Source organism: Triturus cristatus, chromosome 5_1 (assembly GCF_964204655.1).
Source record: "Triturus cristatus chromosome 5_1, aTriCri1.1, whole genome shotgun sequence".
Taxonomy (NCBI): Eukaryota; Metazoa; Chordata; class Amphibia; order Caudata; family Salamandridae; genus Triturus; species Triturus cristatus.
In genome coordinates this window covers 712,289,071-712,302,343 of record NC_140587.1, presented here as the reverse complement: position 1 = coordinate 712,302,343, position 13,273 = coordinate 712,289,071, and the positions used below count along the sequence as shown (strand labels likewise).

General features: G+C 43.8%; 1 protein-coding gene across 2 annotated transcripts in view; it reads right to left on the bottom strand.

The window, feature by feature from the left end:
* The window catches only part of TRAPPC8 (trafficking protein particle complex subunit 8), a 1,257,619-nt gene that overhangs the window by 283,268 nt on the left and 961,078 nt on the right, over window positions 1-13,273 (bottom strand). For both annotated transcript variants that reach the window (XM_085605699.1, XM_085605700.1), the window contains 2 exons: window positions 5,616-5,684; window positions 5,478-5,533 (listed from right to left, as the gene is read on the bottom strand). In XM_085605699.1, the coding sequence (XP_085461825.1) occupies window positions 5,478-5,533; window positions 5,616-5,684 (125 nt within the window). The remainder of the gene's footprint in view (window positions 1-5,477; window positions 5,534-5,615; window positions 5,685-13,273) is intronic.

Below are 13,273 nucleotides of genomic sequence, written 5' to 3'. Positions count from 1 at the left end.
GACTTTCAGGTGGAACATCGGCCTGGAGTGGACCACGCCAATGCAGACGGTCTCTCAAGGTATTTCCGCCTTAGTGATGAGAACTCCCAAGGGGTTGGGTAGCTCTCCCCACTTTCAGCTGGGGGGGACGCGTGTTAGACCTGTCAGCCCTTTGGGTGGTCCCTCCTCATCATTATTTATTTTGTCCCACTTTTGCCTCAAACCCTGGTTGACTTTTTCCTTTTTATTGGGAACCACCAGACTTTTTAGTGTTGCTACAGATTCAGGGAGCCATTTTAGCTACCCCTGAAACTTCTGTCTGAGGGCCTGAAGCACAAAATGGTGGCCTCCTGTGACATCGCCAGCATCCACTGGAACCTACCAGCACCTTCCAGAACCTTCCAGGAGATTCCAGAACTGTGTGACAGTTGGAAACCGTTTAGAATGTTGGGAGGATAAGAGAGGCAGTTGGCACCTGACTGGTGAAGAGAGAGGAGCACAAGAGTGAAGGAGGAAGGAGTGAAGCAGCAGGGGTGGAAACTTGTGCCTGGAGTGGGGTCCATAAACCCACCCTTGATACTTGTCCCAGCTGATGGATCCCAGCCTATAGCCCTGTGTGGGAAGAAGAAAGAAGAAAACCATCCTAAGGACCTGGACAGCAGGAACAGGCCTTAGAACCAAGAAGATAACAAGATTCTGACCTGAGAGTTGGTTTCCCTGGAGCCTGGCGTCGAGTAGCCGAAGACCTGGAGCCCGAGGTGGAGAAGCGGCGCTGACTGAGGTAGCAGACGTCGTACCCGGAGCCGCCTGAGGTCGTAAGAGGGCGCCGGCGGAGGTCGAGTGGAATACCAAGGGTCGAGAAGGAGGTGAACCGAGGTCGAGCGAGCGGCGTCATCGGAAGGGTGAAGTCCGCCCTCCGGAGTCGTCGGAGACCGAGGTAGAGGAGCACCGGAGGTCGGGAGTGAGGATCGCACTCCGGAGTCGCCCGGAACCTGTGAGGAGGAACACCGGAGGTCGGGGGTGAGGATCGCACCCCGGAGTCGCCGGGAGTCGACAGCGAGGTCAGACCGGCCGACGTCATCGGAGCCGAGTGCGCCATCGGACCGGAGCCGCCCGAAGTCGACATCGTGTGGAGACTGCCCGACGCCGTCGGATCGAAGGTAGAGGTCGAACCGAGGCCCCGACATCGGACCGGAACCGCCTACCGGCGTCGTCAAAGAACTGACACTGTGCCGAGGCCGCCGAGACCGAACCGGAACCGCCTCACGGCGTCGACCCGACTCCAGCGGCGTCGGAACATCAGAAAAGGGCAGTAAGTGGAGTAGAGGGCGCCTAAGGCCCTGTGGAGACCTGAGAGACTACTCTAAGGGGCTAGGGAGGTGCTGAAACCCACCTGACTGTGCCTGGGGTGAACTGGGACTATCCTAGAGAGGTTCTGTGGAGAGGGAAGCCAGGGCGTTGGAATTTCCCCCCTGTTGTCTACCTCAGTTTAGGCCTCAGCCTTTGCCTCAGCCAGGGAGTAGTACCCCTCAAGCCTTCCACACCCTACAAGCTGTACCTGGGCCAAATCAGCCCTTAAGAATTGAAGTGCCATCTGATTCACAAAGTGTACTGTATACTTCTAAATATTTATTGGGGATACTGTATTTATTAAGTTCTTATCTATTTATTGCTGCACAGAATTTATAGGTCTACAGGACTTGTTGGTGTACAGTATTTATTGGGACGGTATTTATTAGTACAGTATTTATTCCCTCAAAGTATTTAATTGTCTGTATATATTGCACTTGTATTTATGTCCTGTTATTTATAATCACCCCTATTTATTTCAGCAAACAGCAAATATTTATTTGACCTGCTCTATTTAAAATGTATATACTGTGATTGTTATTTATTTTCCCAATCAGCAACTAAGAGAAGAAAGATAAAGAAACATATTTTCATAATTTTTACGGTGTAGAGTCGTTTTTGGAACGGATGCACGCATGGTTATTGTATGGGTATATTGTATGCTTAGCACTGCGCCTGTTTCCTGACCACTCGAGCCAAGCTACCCCGTTGTGTCGGGAAGGTCCACCACCACCCTGCGGAGTGGGAGTGGGCTGTTTCCAACACCCCCAATAGTGAGTCTGGAGCCAAGACAGGAAAGGCAGGGACCTTGTGAACTCCAAAGGCATCTTTTAAGTCTTCCCTTACTTAATAGGCACACTTGGGTACAAGTACTGTACTCCTGAACCACCAAATCAGAACTCTACTGGAACCAAGGATATTCAGCCTGGAAGGAGAGCTGCTGTGCTGTAGGAGGGACTGCCACTTTGCTACTTGCTCCGCTGTCTTGGCCTGTCGCCTGCTGCTTCTTGCCTGGGAATGAGAGGGACTGAACCTGCTGTCTACATCCTTGAACCCAAGATTCTCCAAGAGCTTGCTGGCTTGCCTCCTGTTTTCCTAAGTCTCAGGGACACAAAATACTTCTTGCAAGTCTCCTGGTGCTGCTGGACACTGCAATCTGTGTGTCCTACCCTTGCCTGAAGTGCCCCTTCCAGTTCTGTGCCTCAGAAGTAGGTTTTGCAGCTGCTTTAACCCTCAATGACGACACACCAGAGACTTTGAGCTGATCGGCTCCGACGCATCGCCCTTCGAATCCATGGCAGCTTGACAGTGTTTTTCCCCGCCAACGCGGCCCGACGAAGACAGCAAACCTACCGCTGAAGCTGCTCGATGCTGCCAGACAGTGCAGCTCGACCTTGATGCTGCGCCAGCATCGCAAAGGAGTTCGCCACCAAAGCATCCATTGAGGGCGCTGATGCTTGCCTCCATCCACGAATGGACAACTGCCTGGCGCCTTCTAGATGACTCGCCTCGAGTCTTCGATGCCGACACTTTGTTCCATCCAAGGCACTTTGTCAACGTGAATCTGTCTGTGTCCTGTTGCCGACTGAAATTTGGATTGGTACAAGTCCAGCGCAACCCACAAGTAACCCCTATGCTGTATTGGCTTTTAAGCACTATATTGAAGTTAATTCTTGAAAAATTCATATCTCAATTTCTACTTACTGGATTGCAGTAGTTTTGGTCTTGTTTTACTAAGATACATATTCTCTATTTTTCAAAACCTGTGTGGAGTCGATTTGTGGTGTTTTCATTGAGTTTCTGTCATTTAAGTGTTGCACCAAATACTTCACACATTGTCTCTTAACTTAAGCCTGACTGCTTTGTGCCAAGCTAGCAGAGGGTGAGCACAGGTTAATTTAGGGTATCTAACTTACCCGGACTAGAGTGGTGGTCCCTACTTGAACAGGGTGTATACCTTTGCCAACTAGAGTCCCCAATTCAAACAAAAAACATGATGATTAATTTGTTAAACTGGAAAAGACTGGGTTCCTGTCTGTTTTCCTAGCCAATTTCCTCAGAACCCAGCTATAATATGCCAATTAGCAAGTTATACTAGTACAGTGCAGATCACAACTGTGACCCACAGAATCCCCATGTTTAGACCAGCGGTCTCCAACAGAATGACAGGATCTATGGCAGAATATCAGGGTAACTATTGTCTGTGTAATGAGTTCCAATTAGATTCACTGTATGCATGTTTATTTGTGTGTATATCTTGAAAATCTGGTTTACCTGGAACTATGTTGAAACTCTGGTTTCAACTATCTCTAGTCAAATATCAGAAGGTGCTAGACTTCACCATGGTGGAAGGTGCATGCATCAAGATTTTAGATATCTATGAAAGATTAGGATATAATTTCCTAGATTGCAATAGTCTCCTTTACTGTTTAACGAAAGAGAAATGAGCCTTGTACTTTGCCTCCAAAGTTCCAAAATTATTTTAGTACAACCTTTGGGGTTCTATGGTATATATTTGAATGCTTAAATCTCCCTTAATCTTTGTGACCTATGCTGTAAAATCATTGGGTGCCCAGAATCTAGGAAAGGTGATACATCTAGAAAGAGAAGTTAAGTATAATGCACAGCAATTCCAGGATTGAAAGCATGACATTACACATAGGCAGAAAAAGCTGACAGTCCACTGGCTAATCACTAGTATGGGGGTTAGGTTAAGACCCTGAAAGGAGCAAGGGGGAAAACTCTCAGTTTCAGATTCACAAATGCTACTGAACCTAGTAGAAGAATCAGTTCTTGAAGAAGTTGGACTTAGACGTTCTTTTAGAGAAGAGGTAAACAACACTTTCCAGCTTGAAGAAATTGACCAAAGTTGAGACCAGCACAGATGGCGCTGCAATGTTTGTGGTTTCTCATGACAGGTGGGAAGCCATTAATGGAACAAAAAAAGAAGCATGCATCGGGAAAAACTGTGTCTTTGAAAATGTGGCATCTGAGGCAGTGTTATCAACTGATGGAGTGATGGAGGACTTCAAAGGAGGAAGTCTGCCCTATCATTAAAAAGGAACATTATGGAGGAACTCCACAAATGGGCATGGCTGGCAAAGAATGGAGGGATAACTATTGTCACCAAGAATGAGTAGAGATTTTTCCCAGTGTCAAGCCATTATCTGTGTCATAGAAAAGTATTTCCCATAAAGCAGATTGTACATAGATAAGGATCACTTGTTCCTCCTCTTCATATGGTGCTCAGTAATCTGAGCATGTACATCATTGACAATACACACAGAATAACTGCCACAACCACTATGTGAGGCTCTGTAGTAAGACGCACCTTAGCCTCCTGTTTACTAATGGCAAAACTGTGCATATTTTAACAGGATATGTAAGAGCCACAGTCCTGACTCTGGGTATGGAGTCTAAACTCTAAACATAATATTCACCTGTGGTGAGAATCAAGAAGCAAAAACTGGTACGGACGATTTTTTCGTGGACTCATGCCTATACATAACTGCAGTGTAAATTTCACCCATGTTGCTCTGTTCTTCAAATCACTTTTGTGTTAGATGGACAACTGGCAGCAGAGCTGAAATACATTCTAGATTCAGTCAGGCACCTGAGTATATTGGCATAGGTAAGGAAATTGTGAAAAGAAGTATCCTTTTGCAGGATCTTGGATATTGTCACAGAAACTAAATCAGAGTATCTTCAGGCCAAGAAATATATATTTATAGTGATGACACCTTCTGTACACCTGCTATTGATTTGTTTTTTAAATGTAATGTTGCCTAAGCAATAACATGATAGATCGTTTTCATGGCTGACAGAAGATAATGTGCATACATATTCACATATCACGATTAATACATAAGGGTCAGACCAACACAATTATCAATAAATACTGATGATAGTTACAATATTATATACATCAATTACTTTAAGGGCTGCTGCTGCAGCGATATCATAAGGAGGGAAGTATTTCCCTTAATAAACTGTTAGTAGTGGTTGGTGCACACCGACAATAGGCATCTCCATATTTGTTTGTTCACAAAATTGCTTCCACAGACATGGACGGTGACCATCAATAATACACATTATCTTATAAAACAATGCATCACAATTTTCAGACCATAATGGATCAATGTGCATACCTGTTCTTTTTCAAAGACAATATCTCCAAATGTGAATTTTTCTAAGTGTGTAGGTTCTGAAAAACAAAACAAAAACAAATTCAAATAGAAGCAATAACATCTCAAAGAAAATAATTTTCCAATGAGGAAAAATCCTACCTTCTGAGGCTTTACACCTTACTGCTTTAAAGCACAACTTTCCCCTCTCTCTACTAGTAAGTTTTGAATCTGAAAAAGAAATAAAGTCCTATTGAGAAACATAACTAAATGTACCTAGATTATACAGTGCAGTCAAGGCATTGAAATTAGACTACAAAAGTTAGCATCCAAATTCCACACTACCTGCCCATCAATTTGTAGACATGTGTATTATTCGAGAGCAAAGGTGGATGAACAGTGTACAGTGCTAGAATTACATAGAGCCGGATTAGTAACAACTAATAAAAAATAAGTAGCACATTTTTCTACACTAGGTTAAAGAAAAAATCTTGTCAAATATTGTTTTTGTGAAATGTGAAATCTGTGACATCCAGACAGTGGCTTGGTTACTGCTATGGCGACCCCGTTACCCCATTTCGTTGGCACTTTGTCCAATAATAGACCTACGAGTAGGCCTTCATTATGCATTGATCCAAGTCATGATATTGAATGGTTTCATGCGGTTAAACCACTGCAACTAACTACGAGTATTACCAGATTAAGAATCACCCAGGTGTACTGTAAGTGAATATTCACCTGTTAATACCAGGGGTGAGTAAGACTGGGTAAGCTTCTGGACCTGGTAATATTGCACCCAACGGTACCAGATCTTGAATTACAAGCTTATAACAACTAGCAGATTATACTGCTAGTCAGAGAATACCAAACGAAACCAGGAACACGCTAGGACCCGTAATACCACAGAGCATGCCTTTAAAGTTTTCTAAGGGGTGTTTGAATGCCTACAGAACACCAGTGTTAGCTTGCATATGAACCATAAAAGGTCAGTCAGATCGGTCCAATCTGCTTTCTGCATGATGTGCACCCATGCAAGGGAAATGAAGGCAACTTAGTGGAACTAGCACAAGTGGGACAGTGTTAGACCTGGCACCTTGGCGTCTCCCTTCCACTTTTTTGTCGCTGTGCCTCATGTGTTTTTATGGTGTTGGTCGCTCAGAGCACTGTGCCACTGCCAACCAGTGCAAGTGCTCCCTAAGTAAAATGTATATGTTGGTTGGATTCCATGATTGGCTTATTTGGTTTACTATCAGACCTCAGTAAAGTGCACCAGGAGTGCCAGGGCGTGTAAATACAAATGCCGCTGGTGGGCTTGCAGCACTGGTTGTGCCACCCACAGAAGCAGCCTGGTAAAATGTGTCTAGGTCTGCCATTGCAGAACCTGCGTGCAGTCTGGTACTGACATGCTGACTGGCAAGTGCACCCACTTGCCAGCCCCTAAACCTTTCCTTAACTTCATGTTAGTCACCCCTATGGTAGGCCCAAGGGCAGGGTGCATTGTAGCATAAGGTAGGACAAGCCCGGATGTGTGTGGCATGTCCTAATAGTGAACCACAACCATTTTCGTTTTTCACTATTGTAAGGCTACCCTGTTCTCATAGGCCAGAATGGGCTGTTAAGATTGTTACATCCTATGATCCTAACAGACCCAGGGAACATGGTAGAAAATCGAGTTTAGTATGCCTGAACTCAGAATAATAAGGTACATCTGTTAGTAAGGTTTATTTTAATATTCTGCGTTTTTTAGAAAGTTGGCCTTTGCTTGCCTAACCATTTCAGTCCGCCTCTGCATGATGTGTATCTGCTATCTGGCTTGTGTGAGTGACCGGGCTGGGGAAACCCAGATGGGCAGGGCTAGGTAGCCTGGTGGTGAATAGGAAGATTGGCAGGTAGATGGGTGGGAGGAGTACACCTGGACACTGAATAGGGCTGTGCTCTGCCACCACAATGCTGGCTCCGCCCCCTGTGGAGCGTCTGATGACTCTGCCCTGCACCCTGAAAGAAGAAGCCTGCATTGCATCAAAAAAGTGCTCCAGAACTGGACTTAACTAGGCAAGGGCCCCCCCTGGCCTGGGAGAACAAAGGATTTGTAGTATAAATGTAGGAGCCCTGCTCCTAAGAAACTAGATCCTGTCCTGCCAAGAAGAAACCTCTGTCCGACCTGAAGGAACTGGAAAAGCTGCATGGAGGAGTACTGTCCCTGACCTGGGGGATTGGCCTGCAGTGGTTGTCTTGCTGCTGAAGAAGAGGAAGAAAAGAGTCAAGAAACTTTTATTTGACTTGTGCTGAGAGATCTCCAAGGGCTTGTGAGTGAGCTTGTCCCCTGAACGAAGTCCCAGGACCAGTGGACTTCACCGCCGGGAGATCGCCTTGCAAAACGGACCGTTTTCCCCGCATCTTCGACTCGAACTGCTGCGTACGTTTCGCTGATCGCAACGTACCCCCTGCAAGCTGGTATCCCGCTGTCCGGCCCGCACAACGTGACTGAGGCCCCACTACGAGCCGTAGCTCGCACCGCAAAGGAAGGTATCGTCCGGCCTGAGCAACGCGACTAACAGGCCCCTACGAGCCGTAGCTCGCACCGTAACGGAAGGACTGCGAACCGTACTTGCTACTATCCCCTACGAAACGTACTGCCGGCGTACGCTCCTTTCCCCTGCTTTGGAAAGGCTGCGGCACGTACAGTAGTTCCGTACGTCTCCCCTGTGCGGAGCGTACTGTTTGCTTGTATCCAGCGATACAAGCGCACCGTACCTACGCACCGTCCCCTGAAGCCCTGCACGCCCAAGGTCTAACGTACCGTAGTACGCACCGCACCAGGAGGACAACGCACCGTACATCGCGCTTGATGTCAGCGCAGCATCCGTGACGAACTCACCAAAAGATAAAGGTACGGTGCCTGTTCGCACCGTAGGGTGTACGCTTCATCCCGAAGAGCCTATAGTGCGTGTGAGACCCGTTCCCAAGCAGCTTTTACCGCGTACGAAGCGTACGGAAAGGAACGAAGCGCACAGAACTTTAAAACTACGCTAAAACCAAGAACTCTTTGTTTAATAAGTATTGTGGGCCGATTAAACGTTATCTGGTCTTGTGCTAAGCCTAAACTACACATATAAAGTATTATTTTTTTATATATCCCAGTGTGGAGTCCATTTGTGGGGTTGTCACTGAGTTACTGTGTGCGTGTTCACAAATGCTTAACCTGAACGCTCTGAGATAAACCTTGTCTTCTCGCGCCAAGCTACCTAGAGGGTGAGCAGGGGTTATTGTTGGAGTGTACCCCCCTACCCTGACTGGAGGAAAGGTTCCCTGCTTGACACAAGTACCTACCTGTGCCAACCAGAGATCTCGGATTCTAACGGACAGGGACAAGGTCATTTGGATGCTAATTTGCAGGTATCAGGGACAAACACAAGGGCTACGTCTACCGATACCAGTCACTATTATATAGAAAAACCCTATTGAACCAAGAAAACAAAACATAAATCTACATCACCTAGGCCCCTTCCTGCCCTATGCCTTCATACCACACTAACACCAAGTAACTCCATCAGCACCATGCTACTCCAATACGTCTCAGAAAAACCAAGAAATAAAACCTATAATCACACTACCTACAGCCCTGTGTGCCCTATCCTACCTCAAACCAAAACCTCAACTACACCACATGCCCTGTTAGCATCATCATATCACATCCACCCTCTAACCATCCCAAGCAAGAAAAGGATATGTATGCACTACCTATGCTCCCAGCTAACCCATCCAAATTACCACACTAACCCACTGAACACCCCAGGAAGGAGTGGGGAGTCACTTCTTAGCCTTCTTGGCAGGGATCATCCAGCATGAACTGAATAGCGAGACCTGCTGGGAGAGGAATGATGGGGAGTAGGTGTGGGAGTCATAGTGGTTGCTTGGGTTCAGACTGCAGCCTGGCCAGCACCTCATGCCTTTCCAAGGGCAGATGACAAGGCCATTTGACCTTTGGACATTAGTGTTAAGAGGTCCCAAAAAGCCACCCTATCCCGGGCCATTTACTGCAACTAGGCCATGTAGATGTTTTGCATTGTGCAACCCTGATATCCTGTCTGTGATTTATTCAGGGCTGGCCTTTTGACACAGTAACTTTATCAGGTAACATGCTGTCATATATTTGTGATCTTAATTTCCAAGAACTCAAGAAAAAACTCAGAAAGTGAACTTTCAAAAAAGACCCAAATTCATCTTTTATACTTTTTATATCACAAATAATTTTATATATTTTTGATATTTTCATTCAATAAAGTAATGAAACAATCCACTTGACATTTCATGAAAGGCAACATAAAACGACTGTCTTATTTAGAATCACATCAGCAGTAGTCAATGACACTTTTTACAAATAAATACAAGCCATCCACAAATTTGGCCATGTGTTGAACTCAATCCATACAAACAGATGAATTTTCTAACAGTATCAAATGCCTATCAGATATGTAAAAGAAGTGTCGTAGCGTCGACGTTTCGGTCTCACTATTGAAGATTAATCATAGAGACCATCCTCAGGACAACAGTTGCACCATGAATCTATTAAAAAAAGTGTACATATATTTATAAAGTATTAATACAATAATAATTCGTCAATTGAGTTCACACATTTGTATTGACTATACTCTAAAGGAAAACAGGTGTGATCTAATTAAGTCACCCGAAATCAAGTGACAGTCCAAAGACCCCACAGCACCAACCAATAGTGTAGAAGACCTACAAGCACTCTCCAGTGAGTAGCAGACCTCACATCCAACGAATATATGTTAACTTAGAACTCACTTCATTGTGAAGTCGAAAATTTCAGCCTGTTATATGATTTAACAGCGTTCTTCAATGAGGGAAGCACTGGATTTAAAATCCAAGAAAGACCACAATTACTAATCATAAATTCAAAAACTCCATGCAATCCTATTCAATCTGTGTGTTATTTAAACACTCATACTCAGCGAACCAGACGCTACTTACAGAAAAATGGCAATACTCGTCTCTCCCGTTTTAATCTGTGAAAGAATCACAATAAAAGTACTTAAGCCCAATAAAAATTTAAAAAAAAAAAAAAAAAAAGTACTTAAGCCTCAAGCTCTACTTCGCCCGTACAGTATTGTCAAATGGAAGGAACCGTATCACCAATAACTCACTTCTTTACGTATTGTTCTAGCAACTTCAATCTCCCGTGTCTCACTCGTCAAGTCGATCTAGCAAGAAACGCGCGCTGGCTCCGAGATTATAAACACAGCGCCATGCCGATCTCCCAGTGGGAAACGTGTCGGCCATCTTAACACTATATTTAGACTATACAACCAGCAACATCCTGTTCATAATTCAGATGAAAATACAGAATGAAGTGACCTGTGTGGGATACAAATATTGTTTTAAACACACTAATTCTCAGCCCTAAATAACGAAACAAATTACGGGACTATCTTCAGACTGTATCGACATATATCGCAGTTAAATAGTAGGGGGAAAAAAATATATACCACCTCTACAGTCTCTGTGGGGCATATATGTTGCAGATTGTAGTCTCAACATTTTTAAAATTTTTAATACCATGTGTAGCCAAAAAATAGCGGAGGACAAATGTGGTTCCAATTAGACAAACGACATCCAAATATGTCATATCTATCATGTGTATGTCCTCCACGACAGTCTAATTCTACATGGGCACTCTATACAATAGATGACATTTCTGGTGAGACAGTTTGAGTGTTGTCGTAATGTCCACTCTTTCCCATTAAGTACACATGATTTTACTACTGATGTGGTCGGACAGGCAATACAATGTCCACACGGATAATGACCAATTATTGGTGGCAACCCCCATAAGTTTGTTAGTGTGCTAGGGGTTGGTTCTTTGTATGCCTTCACAAGGTAATCCCTTAGATTTCTAGCCCTCTTAAATGTGGATTATTTTATATTGGTAAAACCACACAGGAAATAAAAAAACGAATAATCCAACACCAATCACGGATTAGATGCAAGATTGCAACTGCACCAATGGTTGAACATTATCTAACAAAGGAACATATGCCCTCTGATATGAAATGATTTGTACTGGAGATTGTGAAAATGAATAAACGCAGGCAGAATATAGATCGTTTACTTGCACTAAAGGAAAACAGGTGGATTTGGTCAGCCAAAACAGTAGAAAAGGGATTAAATTCCTTTGTTGAATGGCAAACTTTGTCAACTTTATAATAGTGGGTCCCACTTCAGATAATTTGTAACCATTTGATTGTTCCCTGTGTAAGTGCACAACTGGCCTATTGTTCAAAAGGAGGATGGAGGTTACTTGAACTAGAGCCATCTAATACTTTTAGGGTTCCCTTGAGGGGCCCACTAAGGAATCTTGGCCGGTAATATTGGTCTTCTACAAAGATTCAGTGAGAAATTCAAACAAGAGGTAATATTAGGAGTCTGTACACCTTATTCAAGTCACGATGTACATTGTGCCTGTTATGTGAAAAGAATAGATCTGACTAAGTAAAAGATTTGACTGACTGAGTATTGACAGTAGAATTAGACTGTCGTGGAGGACATACACATGATAGATATGACATATTTGGATGTCGTTTGTCTAATTGGAACCACATTTGTCCTCCGCTATTTTTTGGCTACACATGGTATTAAAAATGTTAAGACTACAATCTGCAACATATATGCCCCACAGAGACTGTAGAGGTGGTATATATTTTTTTCCCCCTACTATTTAACTGCGATATATGTCGATACAGTCTGAAGATAGTCCCGTAATTTGTTTCGTTATTTAGGGCTGAGAATTAGTGTGTTTAGAACAATATTTGTATCCCACACAGGTCACTTCATTCTGTATTTTCATCTGAATTATGAACAGGATGTTGCTGGTTGTATAGTCTAAATATAGTGTTAAGATGGCCGACACGTTTCCCACTGGGAGATCGGCATGGCGCTGGGTTTATAATCTCGAAGCCAGCGCGCGTTTCTGAGATCTAGTGTGTTTTAAACAATATTTGTATCCCATACAGGTTACTTCATTCCGTATATTCATCTAAATTACGCACAGGATGTTGCTGGTTGTATAGTCTTAATACAGTGTTAAGATGGCAGACACGTTTCCCACTGGGAAATCGGCATGGCGCTGTGTTTATAATCTCGGAGCCAGCGCGCGTTTCTTGCTCGATCGACTTGACGAGTGAGACACGGGAGATTGAAGTTGCTAGAACAATACGTAAAGAAGTGAGTTATTGGTGATACGGTTCCTTCCATTTGACAATACTGTACGGGCGAAGTAGAGCTTGAGGCTTAAGTACTTTTATTGTGATTCTTTCACAGATTAAAACGGGAGAGACGAGTATTGCCGTTTTTATGTAAGTAGCGGCTGGTTGGTGAGTATGAGTGTTTAAATAACACATAGATTGAATAGGATTGCATGGAGTTTTTGAATTTATGATTAGTAATTGTGGTCTTTCTTGGATTTTGAATCCAGTGCTTCCCTCATTGAAGAACGCTGTTAAATCATATAACAGGCTGAAATTTTCGACTTCACAATGAAGTGAGTCCTAAGTTAACATATATTCGTTGGATGTGAGGTCTGCTACTCACTGGAGAGTGCTTGTAGGTTTTCTACACTATTGGTTGGTGCTGTGGGGTCTTTGGACTGTCACTTGATTTAGGGTGACTTAATTAGATCACACCTGTTTTCCTTTAGAGAATAGTCAATACAAATGTGTGAACTCAATTGACGAATTATAATTGTATTAATACTTTATAAATATATGTACACTTTTTTTAATAGATTCATGGTGCAACTG